The sequence below is a fragment of the Hemicordylus capensis genome, chromosome 9 (assembly GCF_027244095.1).
Source record: "Hemicordylus capensis ecotype Gifberg chromosome 9, rHemCap1.1.pri, whole genome shotgun sequence".
Taxonomy (NCBI): domain Eukaryota; kingdom Metazoa; phylum Chordata; class Lepidosauria; order Squamata; family Cordylidae; genus Hemicordylus; species Hemicordylus capensis.
The window spans coordinates 916,904-934,611 of record NC_069665.1 but is presented as its reverse complement, the minus strand read 5'-3'; the positions used below and the strand labels follow the sequence as shown (position 1 = coordinate 934,611).

Here is a 17,708-nt window from a genome sequence, read left to right as displayed (position 1 = left end):
CCCCCTGACCTGGGAGCACGTCAGGGGCCCTCTCCAGGCGGCAGAGTGGGGCATGTGCCCTGCACACGGTTTCTGGGGCAGGGTTTTCACAGGCAGCTCCAGCAGCCTGCACAGATCTGGTTGCCGTCTCCACTGCAGAAGCAGAGCGCCTCGTGCCGCTGGCTGGATCCCTCCCTGCCTCCCTCCGAGCCTCACCTCTCCGTCTTGCCGTAATCTCTGCCAGCTGATCTGCTGGCTCTAATGCCTGGCCTCGGCAGGGAGGGGCCTTTGTGTGGCCGGGGGGGGGGGCCCTGCTTGGCCTCGGCCCTTTCATGTCCCCTAACGGGGGGGGGCCCTTAAATGGCTGCTGCCCTCCGCGGATGGGGCCCAGCTGATGAGCCTTTCTGGCAGCTGGCCCGTTGCCACGGCAACGCGAGGCATTTGTGCTCCGGCAGGATATTGCTTTCCTGACACTCTTCCAGTTTCATTCTTTGGCTTGCACAAAAGGAAGCCGGGGAGGCGCTGCCCGAGCCTGGCGCTTGCTTGCTGGAGAGATGCGCCCTGCATGCAGAGCACCGCCTGGCTGGGGAGACACCCACCCACCCACCCGCCCCTGGCCGGGCCCCTTGGGGGCAAGGGGCGCCATTCGATGCTCACGCAGCCGCTGCCGCCTGGGAAGAGTCCCTGCGTTGGGCAGCCCAGGGGCTCACAGGGCTCGTCTCCTCCAGCATCGTCCGTGGGGTGGGGGCTCCACGCAAAGACCAGCCCCCGTCGGCCTCTGGAGGAGCGTTGCCACGTGCAGCGGCTCCACACCTGCGGGGCAGAAGCGGGAAGGAGCCGCTCTTGTGGAGGGCCCCGAGGGCTCCCTTGGCTGCCGCCATCTGTCCCAGGCGCGCTCCTCCTCCTCCTCGGGGCTCCAGGCAGCCAGGCTGTGCACCCTCCAGGCCTGGGGCTGCTGCTCCGCCAAGTCTCTGAAGCCGCTTTCCGGGGCTCTGCCTTGGTGGGAGTCCCGCTGTCCTCCTCCGCCCCAGTGGCCAGAGGCTGTGAGGGGAGCTGGAGCCCCACAGTGGTGTCTGGGGAGGCCCCAGGCCCAGCGTGTCCTCCACCGAGGGGTCTGTTGGGCAGGAGTCCCCGTGGAGACGCAGCCTTCCCCACAGTTGTCTCTCCCCAGAGGAGAAGCCCCCCCCCGAGGCACCTTCACTGGCGGGGTGGGGGGCAGGTGCTGCCTCTGTCGGGTCCAAAGTCTTGAGAGGAAGTTCCCTGGGCAAAGCTTTGTGGGAAGCCCTGGCCAGTGGCCGCTTCCAGGGATCTGTGCCCTGGGGGCGCCCTGTTGGTGAGGAAGCTCAAGGAGCTGCCGGCCACACACGTGGGCTCCTGGTGGCCCATCCCAGCGGGCAGTTGGGCGAGAGGAGGGACACAGAGCGGCTTGCTGTGGCTTCAGCGGAGCCGAAGAACTGTGTGGCTTCCCTGAAGCGGGTCTGCTGGGGCTTACGGCCAGTTCTGGGGCAGGAAGGCTGCCACGAGAGCGATCCTGGAGTCCAGGGAAGGAAGAGGGAAGGGGTGGCTGGAAGGGGGGGTGTGGAGGCTGACCAAGCCCAGAGTGCCAGTGGAAGGCAGGGCTGGTGGGAGAAGGCAAGTGGAGGGCTGGGGCCAGGGAAGCTGTGACTGAAAGCGACCCTTGCCTGATCCATTTCTGCATGTTGCCGTCTCCTCCTCCTTCTCCGGGGCAGAGAAAGAGATACTTAAGCATGCTAAATATTCAGAAATACTCTCTATGTCACCGTGGTCACAAAACCACAACAAACCCACAGTAAAAGCAACATTTCTGAATACAGTATGCGGAGTCGTCATGTAGAGTGACCGGATCCATGATATATTTTGAAGAATTGGTTGGTTGGTTTGTGTGAAATAGTCATACTTCCCGATGACCTGCAGTTGGCAAAGTTTGCATGAATACCTCCTGCCACTAAAATTAGCTGAATGTGAATGTCGATATGTCCAAGATGCAATGGGCGTATTAACTCCAAACTCTCAACATGTGCACACAAAGAAAAACTGAAAATTGGTAAGCAAAAACATAAGACATTTTGGTGTGACACACCATCCTCAGTTTAAGTAAAACAAATGAGCACAGATGAAAACCTCAGTTGGTTCCCCAGCTGTTAAATTCCTTAGAGGTGATAACACACATTCCCTGACTGGCAGAGAGATAATGGGGGTGGGGGGGTGAGGAGAAGGGGGAAACAGCTGATTCTTCTCAGAGGCTAATAAACTTCATGGCATTGGCCAGCGCCACCCCCCCCCCCCGCATTAATGTCAGGTCTCAGTTTCTCTATAAATAATGCTTCCTTGATTTTCCTTCTTTGTAGGTTCCTTTCAATCCCTAAAATAGATATTGGGCTTCATGCGTAATTCTCATATGCAATGACCAGGGTTTTGTTCCCTTTGCAAAATGCTTCATATCAGCTAGATGTTCTTTATGTCTTCATTGAAAGACAGATAGTAATAATTCTAAATTCTAAAACTTCATCATGCCCATGAAAAGTGGAAGATCTTTCTCAGATTCAAATTTACCATATATGGTCAGTATATGATAAAATAATGTTTGAAGCTGGAATCCTACAAATTTCAAACTTTTATTCCGTACAAGTCAGAATTGGTAGCATTGAGGTATTTGCATATTCGATTCTGCAAACTAGATATGATGGGAAAGGTCTCTAGACCACAAGCAATTGTGCGCAAAGGCAGATTGTGATGGCAAAGCTCTCTGTTGAACCTCACAGCTGAAGATAAGCAAACAGTTACTTAGCCATCTCTTCTGCATCCGGCTCTTTGACCTCAGGGAGCACTGCCAACAACCCACATAGCTTTTCCCTGCTCCTCTGTAATGCCAGGTCAGTCCAAAATCAATCTGAACTCATCCATGATTTGGTCATGGATGAAGAGGCTGACCTGGTATGTATTACCAAGACTTGGTTGGGGGAGGCTAGTGGTCCAGTTTGGTCCCAGCTTCTCCCTCCAGGATATTCTGTAGAGGAGTAGGTAAGGGGACGTGGGCAGGGAGGTGAGGTGGCTGTTGTTTATACGGGATAGCATCTCCCTTACCAGGGTCCCTGTCAGGGTATCGGACCATATTGAATGTGTGTACTTGAGTTTGGGGACCAGGGATAGATTGGGACTTCTGCTGGTGTACCGATCGCCCGGCTGCCCAGCGGAATCCCTTACTGAGCTCACAGACTTGGTCGCGGTACTTGCGTTGGAGTCTCCCAGTATACAAATCAAATCAATAAGTAAGTAAGCAGGTATGAAATGGAGCTCTCCTTAAAGGAAAACTTCCCTAATTTCATGTGTGCATTGAATTTCAAGAGTTGTGTAGAATCTAACATTGGCATTATAGTCGGCTTTCATGTTGTGATGTTGTCACTGATTGATCTCTTTTCTTTTTTTAAAGCAAAGAGAGCTCCCTTTCTCCATCCTGACCAAGCTGGCTCAGCTGAGCCTCTGCCCTCTTTATGTCCAGGCCACGCTACAAGCTTGCTGGCTTCTTTCTTTCTTTCTTTCTTTCTTCCTTCCTTTCAATGGGTGTCCAAGGCCCGGGTGACGTTGGCCGCCTGCTGCTGTGTCTCCCCAGACCGCTTTCCCTTCCATTGTCACATGTCAGTCTCTCTGCCCACTTCCAGGTGATCCTCAAGGACCTTGAAGTCTTGGCTGAGATTGCATCCTCTCCTGCAGGCCAGACGGAAGGCCAAGGGCCCAGTGAGGGCGCTGAGGCCTGCTCCGGGCAGCTGGAGCTGCACCTCCCCGCTCCGGCCAAAAGTGGCCAGGCTGGCTCCTCTGGTAAGTGCTCCGACTGGTGCCTCGTTGGCCAAGATCAAGCCTGCTGAGCCGCCTCCTGGTGGGACTCTGCCGCTGGGGGCCAGGTGGCCTGTGGCCGCCACGCCAGGCAGGCAGGCAGGCAGGCAGCAGCAGCCCAGCGGCCCACCATCTTGGCTCCATGGCTCTGGCATGTTGGGAGGGAGAGTCCCTCACCGAGGAGGGCGCCTCTGGCTCCCGCTGCAGCAGTGGAAGCGGGGTGGGGTGGGGGGAGGCCGCTGCTCAGAGGGGAGCCAGTCCCGCACTCCTGCCCCTAACAAGGGGGCTGGTTGTCAGCACGGATGTGCTGCTGGCCGTTACGCAGGCGAAGCTCTCGCTGTGCGCCTGACCCTCTTGGCGGCCTCCTTGAGCTGCCGGCAGGGGGAGGGGTTTGCAGGGTCCAGTGGAGCGGGATGGCTTATGTGGCGCTAGCCCAGCTCCTGGCCCCCGGCGGTGCCCCCCGGACGCCCCCTGGCAGCCTCAAGCCCTGGCTCCCTCCCTCCCGCCCTGCCCCCTCCTCTGGAGTCCTGGGGCTGCCCTCGAAGGCAGAGCAGCCTGCCTCCAGTCAGCTGTTCCCCCATTCATCTTGCTGGGAGCCGTCTCAGAATGCAAAGGGAACCTCATGGCTGGAATCCGAATAGGGACGCTGGACTTGTGAACCAGTCAGTTGCTGTGCGTTGGAGTGCTTTCTTCATATCTGCGTTGTGTGCAGAATTTCTGCTGACGATGAACCAGAGAGACTCTGGCGTTCCTGGCTTGCTGTCGCCTGTGTGCCTGGGCGTTGGGCACCCTCTGCCTGTGGTGGGGTGCCGGATCCAAAGGGCTTCCTCCGGCAGCCCCAGCCTCTGGCCCGAGAACTGTGGTTCAAATGGAACTCGCTTGGAAACCTCACGAGGAGGTTCCACACGGGATCCTTGCGCTCTCTGCCCTGGGAGGTTTGGGAAAGGAGTGAGCCAGTGAGCCAGGAGGGCGGGGTTTCTGCTTGCAGTCTCATGTCTGTTCACTCATCGCGTCATGAGGGCGACGGACTTGCTTGAGGGGCACTTGCTTGAGGGGGGCACGCCCGGATGCCCGTTGCTGTCCAGGTCCTCCATCTGTGCAGTCCATGAACCCCTGGATTGGCACTGCCAGGGCACTGTCTTGGAGGCCCAGTTCTTGGAAGTCGGGCCACGGTGGCCTCCCCCTCGGCTAGCGCCTGCAGCGGTGAGCTTCTGCTCCGCGTCCAAGTCCGCTGGCTGGTGCCGGTTGCAGCTGGAGCCCCGTGCAGGGCCTGATTGAGCCCTGTCTGTGTGGGAGACGGCGTGGGGGGAGCTGCGCTTTAGATCAAGCTGATGGCGTTCTCTTCCCTTCCCTGTGGATTAGCTAAAAATAGCCTTCCAGTTGTGGCTGGATCCAAGAGGCTGCCGGCCTGCAGTCCAGCCACCGCCTGGTGTGTCAAATAACTGGAGAGTTTGCAAAGAAGCTGTCCAGATCTGGCTGGCTGGTTTTTTAAACCAGCTACTTTACTTCTCAGAATACCCAGAATTGTGCAATCCTTGCTGGGTGGGGGTGTGACGAGTCCTCTGCAGCTGTGCATGTGAAGTGAGCAACAGCATCTGCAGCTGGTTACCCAGGGCAGGCTGATGAGAGACCTGCAAGGTTGAGCCCCTGCCATGTTCTGGGAGAAGCAGCCCCCAGCATCTCGTGGCCCAAAGGAAGCCAAGCGTGGGGACAGGGATGGGGGGGGCTCTTCCTTTCCCTCCTGGGGGCATCCAGCGGCAGCTTGCTGAGCGCCCTTGGCCTCCCGCCGTGTCTCCTTTGTGGGGGGGGACATGGGGCAGACAGTCCAGTGACTGGCGCTTGATTGGGAGGGGACTGTTGCCACCCATGCCTGACCAGGAGGTGTCCTCGGGCGGTGGGGTGGGGCTGCCCCACGGAGCCTTCCCCCACGTTTCTCCGGAGTCCTCCCTGAGCCACGTTGGCTCTGCCTGGCCACGGACTCCCAGTGGGCCTTGGGAGGAGGAAGCTGTTGCTCTGCTTGGGGGTGGGTGGGGGGCCTTCCGCAGCTGGGCTTCCTAGGAAAGCCCTGGCCCCTCACTGGAGAGGCAGGGGGTGCCTCCCAAACAGGAGTGTCAGCACAATGGAATTGGAGGTCCTTCTGTGAACGTGTGGAAGGCTGACTCCCTCTCCGTTGAGCGGCCACTGGGAAGCCTCCAAGCCTCCTCTTCCGGCCTGATCCTGGGGGCCAGGGACTGCGGGCGGGTCATCCCGGGTGTCGTCCGCAGAGCCTTCGGGTGACCTTTTCCTGCTCTTTTATGCCTGCTAATTAGCTGGTCCCTGCTAATCTCTCAGTCGGTGCTTTCTAATTATGACTCTACCGGCCCTTCTCAAAGATCCGGGTGATTTATCTTCCATCTTGTGAAGAATGTTGATCTGCCCAGCAACTCGTGTGGGGCTTTTGGTCCGGAATGCAGCCTTAAAAGTAAGTGTGTGTGTGTGTGTGTGTGTGTGGCATTCCTTAGGTGAATTATGCCCTGTCTGAAGAAGGGCTGCCTTGGGGCTGGCCTCCCAGGTGGCTTACTTGGTTAAATCTGGGTTCCAGTGTTACGAGAGAGGGAAGAACCCCCCCCCACCACCACTTTCTCCACATCATGCGTGGTTGAATCCCCCCCCCCCATCACCTTTCCCTGCTAAACCAACTCCCTCTGCCCACCGTTCCCTGCAAGGAAGGTGCTCCAGGGCATCTGGGCTGCCCTCTTCTGCTGCTGCTTTTCCAGTAGAATCCAGCAACGCCAGGGTTCCAGACGTGCCTGCCCCATAGACTTCTGTGAGGGCATTCATCATGCCAGCAGGTTTGTTTCCAGTCCCTTTCCTGGGAGGGGGGCTGCTTCCACGGAGGTGTCCGGCCCGACCCCAAGATCTCTCCCAGGCCGTTTCCTGTGGCTTGACCCACGCCTCCACGGGGCTCTTGCTCCTTGGAGCTGCTGCAGGGTGTTGGCCAAGTGGGGTTTGCTGGCCAGTTGCCATGGGCTGGAGGAGAGGGCCGGCTCTGCTGGCCAGAGGAGGGGGCGGCTTCCGTGGGTGCTGTGTGGCTGCGGGGCCCAGGCAGGACCAAGCCCCCCCCCTTCCAGCCCCCCCCTTGTCCCTGACCTCTTACAGGCTTGCCTCGAGGGGAGGAGCAGCAGCTGCAGGTCCCTGGGGGCCGCTGAGGCCAGCCCAAGATGGTGGGCTCCTGCTGACCTACCTGATAGGGCTGTTGTGAGAATGATGGATGGTGTGTGTGTGTGTGTTTGTGAAGGGCACCGTGGGAAGCCTCTGACTGGGTGTTGGTGCCAGTGGGCCCTGCCCGTGAGGAGCCTGGGAGTGTCTCCGCAGCCCCTCAGCTGCTCTTCCGTCTCCAAGTCTGTCGTCACGGCAGTCCTGGGGAGCCGGGAGTCCTGCAAGGGGCCGGGTGTTCCAGAGCGGGCTAGGGAAGGGGAGCAGACGGAGCCGGCCCGCTGCCCGGTCGTGGGAGGTGCTGGCCAGAGGGGAAGCCGAGAGCCTGGCAGAGGGCAGTGGGCCGGGCGCTGTGCCTGTCCCTTCCAGCTGCTGAAGCAGGGAAAGCCGATGGCGGGCAGGGAGGGAGGGAGGGAGGCCCTGCCCTGCCCTGCCCTGCCGAATGCCGTGACTGGGCCCTGACCCCGAAGCACGGGGGGGGGGGGTGAAGATGCTGCCCAGCTGGCCACTTGTGCTAATCGGGGCTGGCTTGCCAAATAGGCTTCTGGGGATTAGGCGCCCAGAGCAGGGATTGTGGACAGGCAGGGTGGGCCAGGAGCCGGGGCGGTGCCCTCCTCCCGCCTGTAGCGTGGCCCCCTTGCCCAGAGGGTGGCTCCCGGGGCCTGGCCATGCCCCATGGGGCTGGCCCCGGAGCTCTCCCCACAAGGGCTGTTTCGCCTGCCCGCCTGCCTGTGTGGCGATAGTGTCGGCTCTTGACCAGTCTGGGTTCAGGCCTGGTTTGGGAAGAGAAGCAGCCTTGGTTGCCCTGGGGGAGCTAGCTGTCCCTGTGGGTCCTGCTGTGGCTTTGGATACTACTGAGTGTGCTCTCTTTCGGGCTCCCCTGGCCAGGATCGGGGCCGTTTTTTGTCGGTCAGGCAGGTTCCAGCAGGCCCGGAAGCTGAGGCTCGGCTCCGTGGTCCTTGGCCAGTGGGGTCCCACAGGGTGGCCTTGTGCTCCACACTCTTTATATGGAGCCGTTGGGGGAGGTGGACCAAGGCTCTGGCGCCGGGTGCCACCGATGAGCCAAGGACATGCAACTTGGGGTCTCCTCTTCATCTGGCCCTCTGGAGGCTGCGGGTGTTGGGAACAGCTGCCATGAAGGACTGGAAATGGAAACTTAATCCAGATAAGGCAGAAGTGCTGTTGAGGAGGAGGAGGAAAGCTGATTCTGGATGGCGTTGCACTTGGCTTGAAGGATTAGGTTAGAGGTCTGGGAGTGCTCTTGCCTTTGCCCCCCAGGAAGGCAAGTCGGGCTATGGTTATACATGCCTTACTTGCACCCTGACTGGACTACGGTAATGTGCTCTGTTTGGGGCTGCCCTTGAAGACTGCCCAGACTGCCCACGGGTGCTCTCGCCAGTCAGAGCACGTGACTCTGGTGCTCGTCAGTCTTTGCTGGTCACAATTCAAGATGCAACTTACAACAACTTAGAAGGCCTGGCCTGTCTGGAGACCCAGATGTTGGGGGATCTGCCTGTTTCCACCAAGCTTGGCCTCGGAGGCTCTGCATCCCCGTCAGCTACTGAAGTTTTGGTTGATGAGGTGGTGGGGCAGGGCCTTTTCAGCAGTGGTACCCCGGAGTGGCACTCCCTCCCCGATGAAGCCTGGTTGGCCCCATCACTGCGGGCTTTTAAAGGGGTGAGGAAACCATTCCTTTTCCACCTGACTCTTCCTAGATTTCCTGGCCCTTGTGCTTTTTACTGCTTTCCAGCTCCAGCATTTGAAATGTTTTTAGTGTTCTGATTGTTGCCTGGATAGTCCTGGTGGGCTAAAAAAGTGGGATATAAATGTTCAAAATAAATGGCTCACCACACAGGTGCAGTTATGCCTAAGAGGATAGTTTCCTTCCCCCTCCCTGCCCCCTGAGGCATCTGTACAGCCAAGGAAACCCAACCCAGCCTCTGGGGGCCTGAAGCATCCATGGGGAGATGGGGCTTGGTGCAGTGGGCCCCATTCTCCGTGGTGCTGAGGGTGCAGCTTGGACACTGGATCTCCGGGGACCGATTTGGAGCCGTTCCATCCCCCCAAGCCTCCTTAAAGGGCTTTAATGTCTACACAGCTGCCTTCTGGTTTGTACTGGAAGCGTTTTCTTGTCCGTTTAATTTTATTGGTTGGGAACTGCCTTGAGCCTTTTTAATAGAAGGCCGATTAATCAAGGTTATCAACAAATGCTCGTGGTCTCGATCCTTCCTGGCCTTCAGTAGAGACACGAAAGATGCCCACCCCCAGCGTGGCTCTGGAGATCCCAGGAGGTTTGCTGTGGCTGGCATTCACGGGCCGGCCCTCGGCCCAACGCACGCCCAGAGGGGAGGCTCCCAGATCTCCTGCACTGCCGCAGAGGACCTTGCCGTGTCTGGACTGCAGGCAGCTGCTTGGTTGCTGTCCTTCTAAATACTGCTCTCCTTCGGGTTGCTTTTGCTGCCTGAGGGACCGAGAGTGGAATGATGCCACCAAGCACAGGGACGTGCATGCCTGTTCATGGGCGCTCTCGGACAGGAAGCTCTGCGTGTGGCCTTGTCTGCTCCTTCTTTCTTGCCCATGGCCCAGTGGGGTGGGGAGAGGCCCCAAAGGCAGACCCCCGCCCCTTGAGCCCACCTCAGGTGGAGGCATGGCACAGCTCCGAGCTCGCTCCCCCTGCCACCTGTCAGGCACTCCAGTCCTGGTTCTGAGGATGACGCGACTCTCTGTGGGGTGACCTGCAGCGGAGGTGCCTCCCTTGCCCCCATGAGGGGGATGCCAAGAGGGTGTTGGGGAGAAGCCTGGACATGCCCAGGGGGGCTCCATGGCTGCATCCAGAGTGTGGATCCTCCTGTCCCCATTCCCCATTGGAGAGCCTTTTCCTGGCCCCGCCCCGCGTGTGAAGCAGGGCCATGGCATTGCTCTGCCCCAGGGAGCCCGTGGCCCCAGTCCTGTTCTGCATTGGGCAGCTGTGGTGCTGGAGAGTGGCCCAGCCCTCTCCTGGCAGCGCCTCCTTTCCCCCAGTTCTTCTGCCTGGGCTTGTTCCTTCTGTGTGGCTCCTTCTTCTTGCTGGAAACCCAGTAGTTGGTCTCCGGCTGCTGCCGTCTTCTCTGGAGCCTGCTCATTGCTTTGGCTGCAGACCAGATCACAGCTGCTCCAGATGTTTTCATGAGGTAAACATCCAGAAAAATGATTGTTTCCATCTTCCGAGGGGGGGGAGCCAGCTGGCCGGCCGGGGTTGTGCACACCCTGGTTGTGTGTCTGCTCTGAGAGGGGGCTGTCGAGCCAGCAAGAGGCTCCAGCTGAGAGTTTGTGCAGCTGGCGAGAGCCCCTCCCCTCCCTGCAGCCCTGGACCAGCCCTGAATTTGCAGCTGGGGTGCTGGGACCTGTAGTCCATCAGAGGCTGGAGAGCCTCCGGTTGGCCACCCCCCAAGTGCAGGAAGCTGCCCAGCCGAAGAGCACCTTTGCCAAGAGACGGAGGGCAGGCCAGTCTCTTTCCGGGCCGAGAGTGGAGGCCCTGCGCTGGGGGGTCTTGTGGGCTGCTGCAGGGGGCTCGTCTCCCACGCCCTTACACATCTGCTGGCAGCGGCCGTGGAGTTGGGGGGCGGCGCCTGCGGCGATGGCTTGCTGCCGTTGCCCAGGGCTTGTCCGAGAGCTGGCTCGTGCCCGGTCCTGCCGGGACAGGAGATGAGCCGCACTTGAGGCCTGGCAGGTGAAGGCTGGGCCCGCCATCAGTGCTGCAGCCGGAGTGGCGCTCTCGGGGCTGCGGCAGCGGCGAGTGGTTCTCCAGAGAGAGCAGGGCAGCGTTCCCATGCGAGCTGCCACCGCTGAGCAGCCCGCTTGTGGTGCTGGGCGCTGCCATCTGTGTGCTCCCAGCCAGGCTGGCCTGTGATGTATCTGTGAAGTCTCCGCACTGGATTCCTGCAAATTCATGAGTTCAGCAGTGTTTTCCTAACACCGCCTCCTCCTGTCTTTCTAGGATTCCTGCTCATGTAAATAGCACGATGGATTTAATTGTTGCATTTTACGGCTGCGGAGTGGGCGCGCCACCCATGAATGGCAGGAGCTGGCGCGGGGGGGGGGGGGGAGCCATGTGTGACAAAGAGCTGGAGGCTGTGGGTGGGTCTCGTAGCTGCCAAGGCCTGCCCCTGCTTGCTTGCTTGCTTGCTTGCTTGCTTGCTGCTGGCTCCCGCAGCAGAGCTCTCTCCATGCAGAGAACACGGTCCCTGTTGGGGCCCCTGACACCCGTGTTCCCTTGAGAGCAAAGCACAGGATGGCCCAGAGCAAGCAAGCAGCCCAGAAGACAGCCTTGGAGCCCGGGGGGAGGGGAGGGGAGGGGAGAGGGCTGTCTTCTGTTGCCATGCTTTGCTCAGTTCGGCTGTGATGTCTTGGGGAACACGTGGGCCTTTATTCCCAGCCACGTAGGTGCCAAGAGTTTGCGGGTTGCTGTGACTGAACAGGTTGGGCAAGGGTGTCCTGTGAGCTCGGGGTGGGGTGGGGTGGGGGGTGGAGCCCAAGAGAGCCTGAAGAGCAAGCAGAGTCGTCTCACCCCTGCCCCCTTGGCGCCCCCTGCTTGAGTACGCGAGTCTTCAAGGCAACCTTCAGGCGCGACCTCGGGTGAAAGGAGCCAGAGACGTTTCCGTTTCCCAGTTCCTTCTCTGCAGTGCCTGTGAAGTCTTGCCCGTTTTAAGCCCCCCCACCCCTCCGAGAAACTGGCATGTGCCTGGCTCACCAGGAGCCGGGCTCTCGGAAGACCGTCCAGAGGTGCTTTTGAGATGCAGCTGCTCCTTCCTACTTGGGACTTGACCATGTCGGATGGAAGCTCTTCCGGACTGGATGGTTCCAAGAGCTCATGGCTGACATATCCCCGCACAGGAAGAGCTGATTTGGTGCTATTCAGAGCTTCTTGTTGGGGGACCAACATGCGTTTAACACCCAGGGACCCACTCAGGCTGCATCGACACCTTTAATCAAATGGGGAACTCCGCAGCCGCGTCGGCCTTGTCTCAGAGAAATGGCTGGGATGAACTTGCTGGACGCCGATCGCATCTTCCGAGATGACAGGGGCCTGTCAGGTCCTTGAAGAAGAGGCCAGTGCAGAAGCCCAAGATGCAGGGAAGGGGAGCTCCCAGCTAGCTTTCTGAAGAGACTCTGCGACGAGGGTGTGCAGAAATCGGAGGGGCTTCCAGGTCCAGGGACTGGCCCTGGCATGGTTGATGGACAACACGGAGATGCCATTTGTTGGACAAGGGGAGGGACAGGACGGCCAGGTCCCCTCAAGGCGTGAGGTGGGAGGAAGTAAGAGTGTGTGTGTGTGTGTGTGTGTGTGTGTGTGTGTGTGTGTGTGTGAGAGAGAGAGAGAGAGAGAGAGAGAGATATTTGCCTTCGGTTCCGTTTTCTGAGATCTCTCTGAAGAAGCTCGTTCTGCTGCTGAGCCATTCGCAGCTCAGGGTCCGGAGGAGTTCTCTGGGACAGGCGGTTCTGCTTCTGCTGGGAGCAGCTCTGCTGCAGGCCTTGGCTTGGCTTGTTGAGGGGTGCATGGTCCTCCGCTAGGATCTCCACACCTCCTCCTTCATGGCCTCTGTGCATCACACTGGGGCAGGGGGGGCGGGTATGCACCTGCACAGAGCCGTGAATCGGAACTTTCCAGAGCTTCACCTTATAAGGAAACAAGAGCGTATGTGCAGAAAGGCAGGGCATACCTGCATATGCAAAACTAAGCCTGTGACAAGGAGGTGGAATGGCTGACCTGGTCCACGGAACGAGGGCTGGGCGGTTGCACTGTGCTCTTCCGGTTTGGCTGTGAAGAAGGGACGGGGCAGCAGTTGCAGCAGGGCAGTTGCGGGGAGAAGAGGGCTTGTGCTCCGCGGGCCGTTAGACTGAAGGAGCTGGGCCCAGATCTGCAGGGATGGGTTGGGAATCGGCTTGTGTGCCTTGCTGTGGGGAGGCTGCCTCCGATCTCATCCCCGGAGAGGCCTGAGAAGGGTCTGAAGAGCTGGGCCTGCGGGGGGGGGGGGCATTTCTCCTTGACTGTCAATGCTGCCCATTCCCCAGGAGACACCTGGGTGGGGTCTTGCTTTCCTTCTCTGCAGCCTGGTGGCTGAGCTGCCCAGGGTTCCCGAGGCCTGTGCAGGGAGGCTGTGAGGTCAGCTGCTCTTGGGGGATTTGTGGGGTGGTGCTGAGCATTTCACCAGCGTGCCTCGGCATCCCGGGATGTCTCTGTCCCCATAACACATGCCAGTTCTGGGTACATTCTCCATCCTGCTCTGTCGAATTCCTCTGTTGGCTCACTTGAGAAGGTCCTTTGGTGACGCTGGCTGGGATGCAGCAGCCCAGTCGTGAAGTGGTCCCCTTGATCTGCCAGCTTCCTTGAGCTTCCAGGATTGGCTTTGGATGGCTTGCAAGCTTTTTCTGCCTACCTCGGTGTCTTCCCGAGGAAATGCATTTTTCATGCCGCCCTGGCTCAGAGGCATCTCAGCACCTTTCCAGGCACAGCCCAACTAGCATGCAAACATCCCTTTCCTTCGCCCAGAGTCAGGCAGCCACACCAGACCCTGAGGCTACCTGGAGGGCTGTGCGGTGGGCAGAGAGACGTGTGAGTGCCACTTCCCGTCACGATGGGGCTTTGAGAGGCGGAGCGAAGCCTCTACTCCATATCAGGCCAGGAGCAATCTAGGGGTCTCGCCTGCTGCTGTCTCCGGCAGGGTCTGGGTGCAGACTGAGCTCTGCACTCATCTGCATGTTGACAGGTCTTTTTAGGAACATAGGCAGCTGCCATAGATGGAGTCAGACCATTGGCCTCTCTCGCTCAGGATTGTCTTCACAGACGGGCAGCAGCTTCTCCAAGGTTGCAGGCAGGAATCTCTCTCTTGGAGAGATTATTAGAGATGCTGCCAGGGAGGGAACCTGGAACCTAGATGCGCTTCCTAGAGTGGCTCTGTCCCTTAAGGGGAATCTCTTGCCGTGCTCACTCATCAAGTCTCCCATTTATGTGCAACCATGGCAGACCCTGCTTAGCTAAGGGGACAAGTCAGGCTGGCTCCCACCAGGCCAGCTCTCCTCTCCTCTTTTTCTCTTTGCTTTTGCTCCTCTTTCAGATTGGGTGACTTCTTCTCTTTTCATCCCCCCTCCTAGGTACCAAAGGCATGGAGGGCTTGCCCTCGACTCCCACCATGAACTCCTACTTTTATAAGTTCATGATCAACCTACTCAAGAGATTCAGCAGTGAGCGGAAACTGCTGGAGACACGGGGAGCCTTCATCATCAGGTCAGTCCTCCTCCTCCTCTGCCGGCCTCCATTTTCAGTGGTCTTCTTTGCGGTCTCTGTATGGTCCCAGAGATGGGTTTTCCAGCCCATGCAGATGCTGCTCTGGGAATGCTCTACAGCTGCTCGGAAGCGGCCTTCTACTGAGCCAGACCCTTGGTCCATCTGACTGGCAGGGCCTCCGCACGGCCTTCCTCTGTGACTTGGCTACAGAGAGCAGGAGTGGCTTCCTCAGTTCCTCTTCTGGCACGAAGCCTCTCCTTCTGTCTGGCGGCTTCTTCGGAGCTCTCCCCCTTGTCTTAGTCGGGGGCCGCCCCGTCTTACAACACACACACCCCTTTAAGAAGCATAGAAATGGTGGCAGCAAATCTGCAGCCACAGATGGACACACACAATGTCTGGCTTATTTGGGGGGAACATAGCAAGCCGCCTTCTACCGGGTCCAACGCTTGGTCCGCCTAGCTCAGTATCGTCTACCCAGGCTGGCAGCGGCTTCTCCAAGGCTGCAGGCAGGAGTCTCTCTCAGCCCTACTTGGAGATGCTGCCAGGGAGGGAACTTTGGCCCTTCTGCACACACAGCAGATGCTCTAGGGGGTGTACTGAAACGAATGATGGGGAATGCCCACTGAAAAGCCCTGGTTCCTTCCATTGGCCATGTGGCAATTCCATGCATTCCGTAGCCCTTTGGAACAGAGGAAGCTGCTTTCTGCGCGGTTCACTAGAGCTGGGAGTGCAAGCAGCTACTTGAGCTTCAGCTGCTGCCGAGAAGCAGAGGCAGCTGTGCCTCTTTTGGTGCCGCCGCTCCCCCCCCCCCCCCGCACGCGCGCAATAGGACGAGCCGCTCCTGCCCAGGATCCATGCGGTGTGGCTTGCTGGGCCTGAGCCTTCTCTAGCCAAGTTTTTGGGGGACTTGTTTTGCTATTAAGCACAAGCGCCACTGACTGTGTGGGAGCAGGGAAAATCCCACGAGGTGGAGGTGGCAACGCCAACGTAAACTGCCCCCCCACCCCCCGAGGATGTGCTGCGGGTGGTCCTTCCGGTTTGGGATGAGAGCGCCACTCCCCCTGTCCGCCGTCTGCTACGGCCTCCTCTGCATGTGGTGAGCTTCTCGGTTGCTGCAATCAAGGCCATCTCCATGGGTTGCCCCCCCCCCCCCGTGCTCCAAGGCAGGACTGTGCTAATTAGCTGAAAGATAGAAGCCTCTAGAGCCTGAGGGGGATGACCCCGCCCAGTTCTTACAGTCCTGCGTTGCTCCAGGCAGACTTTCTCTTCTCTCCCGATCTGAGCGTCCCTGGCTGACTCTGTTTCTCTTTTGCTCTGCTTTGCTCCCTCAATCCTCTCTCCTCTTCCCCTCTCCTCCTTCTCTAACTCTATGGAGCGCGCAGGAAGGCCTCTAATGCGTCTGTTCCTGCGAGGAGCGTGAGGAGCGTGTTCCCCAGGGACACAAGAGCGCAGCATTTTAAAGTGGACATTATGCCTCCCCCTAGGTGGCTTTTGGTAGACGAGTTCAGCAGGGGCGCTTCAACAGGAGCGGCCAAGAGCGCATCCCTCCCTGGTGATCTACAGGCTTTGGTTTGTCCCATGGAGATGGCCTTGATTGGCAGCAGCCGAGAACGGAGCATTGGTCACTTACTGTGAAGGCTTCTTCTGGTTGCTGCAGTCAAGGCCATCTCGGCCCTCCCGGCCAGCCGCTCTTGGGTTGCTCCTGAGGGTGGTGGGGTGTGGCTGTCTTTGTCTGACAGTGCTGGGATTAGCTTCGGTATCCTATGTCCATCCAACTCACCTGCCTCTTCTAGCTTCCTCTGACTTACCCCATGTCGCTTAATCTGTGGCTGGAAATAGAGGTCAGTCTTTCTTTGCTCACTTGGCCTGTAAGAACTGGGCGGGGCCACCCCCTCAGGCTCTAGAGGCTTCTCTCTTTCAGCTAATTAGCACAGTCCTGCCTTGGAGCACCGGGGGGGGGGGGCAACCCATGGAGATGGCCTTGATTGCCTTCACGGTAAGTGGCCGCTGCTCCGTTCTCTGTGGACTGGCTCACTGCGCGGGGTTCTCCTTTGCGTGCCGCAGACCCGCCATGCAGGCCGATAGCTCCCTGCAGGGAGAAGCTCCGGATTGTCTCCACAGACTGGCAGCGGCTCTCCCAGGTTCCTGGCAGGAGACTCTCCCAGCCCGGCCTGGAGGTGCTGCTGCCGCTGGGGGTGCACCTGGTCCCTTCTGCAGGCCCAGCCGGAGCTCCTGGGAATGAATGGCCGGGAAGGGCCTGGGCTCCTGCCAGAGGGCCGCAGCATGCAAGCAAGCGAGCGGCTTCTGGACGGCCCTTTGGATACCCATCAGCCCTCTGGCCCTTTGGGTAGTGGGGACACAGGAAGCTGCCTTGTGCTGAGTCGCCAGAGTATTGTCTACCCAGACTGGCAGCAGCTTCTCCAAGCGTGCAGGCAGGAGTCTCTCCCAGCCCTGTCTGGAGACCCCTGGGGAGAGGCTGCGTCGTGGCTGCACGTGGCCGTGGTGCCAGGGCGCTTTGCCCGTCCCCACGTCGTGGCCAAGGCCCAGCCTCCCTGCTTGCCTCTGAAGGATGCCTGACCTCAGGCCCCCTAGGAGGCAAAGCAGCCCCGAGCCCTCCCTCCTTGGCCCAGCAGAGAGGGGCGGCCGTGTCCTGTGTGGGTCCCGTGCTCTGGGCGCCTCCAGCCCGAGGTGAAGCGCCGTCTCATTAAGCAGTCTTGTCAGCTCCTGTTTTGCTGAGGAGCCAACGAGCCCGCTGGAGCATGAAGCCAAACGCGGGCGGGGGGGGGGGTGTTGCGTGGCGGGAGGCCTTTTTCTTCTGCTGGTGCAAGAGGCAGTGCCGGGGGGCGGGGGGGGGTGTCTCAGAGTGCCCCTCTTTGGAGATGCTCATCTTGTTCCTGGCAAAGCAGGTTCCTGCCAGCTGAAGCTTGTCACCTCAGCCAGGTGGAGCGTGCAGGGGGGCCCTGGGCTTCCCACTGGAGCGTCATCTCTGGGTTTATGGAGCCTGAAATTATATGGCGGAGCTTTGAGAAGCCCCCTTGGTGGCAGCTGACAGAATGCTGCAAAATCTGGAGCGGCACAGAAAGGAATTCCTCCATCTCATCTCTGAAATAACTGCCTTGGAGGCTTCGGGGAATCAAAGAAGGCCTTGTTTTTCTGTCAATTTGCTCTTCTCCTTGCTCAAGAATTAATTTAGCACAGGATTGAAATAACCCTCTGTATGTGTGTTTGTGTGTGTGTGTGTGTGTGTGTGTGTGTGTATTTGGGGACTGGGTTAAGGCAGTGGCTTCCTCCGTTTGTTAGGGGAAACGTTCCTTCTAGAGTGAAAGGGGGAGGATCCTAAAGGGGGGGGCATGTAGTCCGTCTCCTCCACGCCCTTGTTTGATGTAGGAAATGCATCAGCAAGGGGGAGCCCACCCTA

At 59.1% G+C, this 17,708-nt stretch overlaps 1 protein-coding gene across 3 annotated transcripts in view; it reads left to right on the top strand.

Moving 5' to 3' along the window:
• VAC14 (VAC14 component of PIKFYVE complex) overlaps window positions 1-17,708 on the top strand; it is a 63,150-nt gene that overhangs the window by 22,076 nt on the left and 23,366 nt on the right. For all 3 annotated transcript variants that reach the window (XM_053271174.1, XM_053271175.1, XM_053271176.1), the window contains exons 13-14: window positions 3,660-3,816; window positions 14,158-14,290. In XM_053271174.1, coding sequence (XP_053127149.1) covers window positions 3,660-3,816; window positions 14,158-14,290 — 290 coding nt within the window. The remainder of the gene's footprint in view (window positions 1-3,659; window positions 3,817-14,157; window positions 14,291-17,708) is intronic.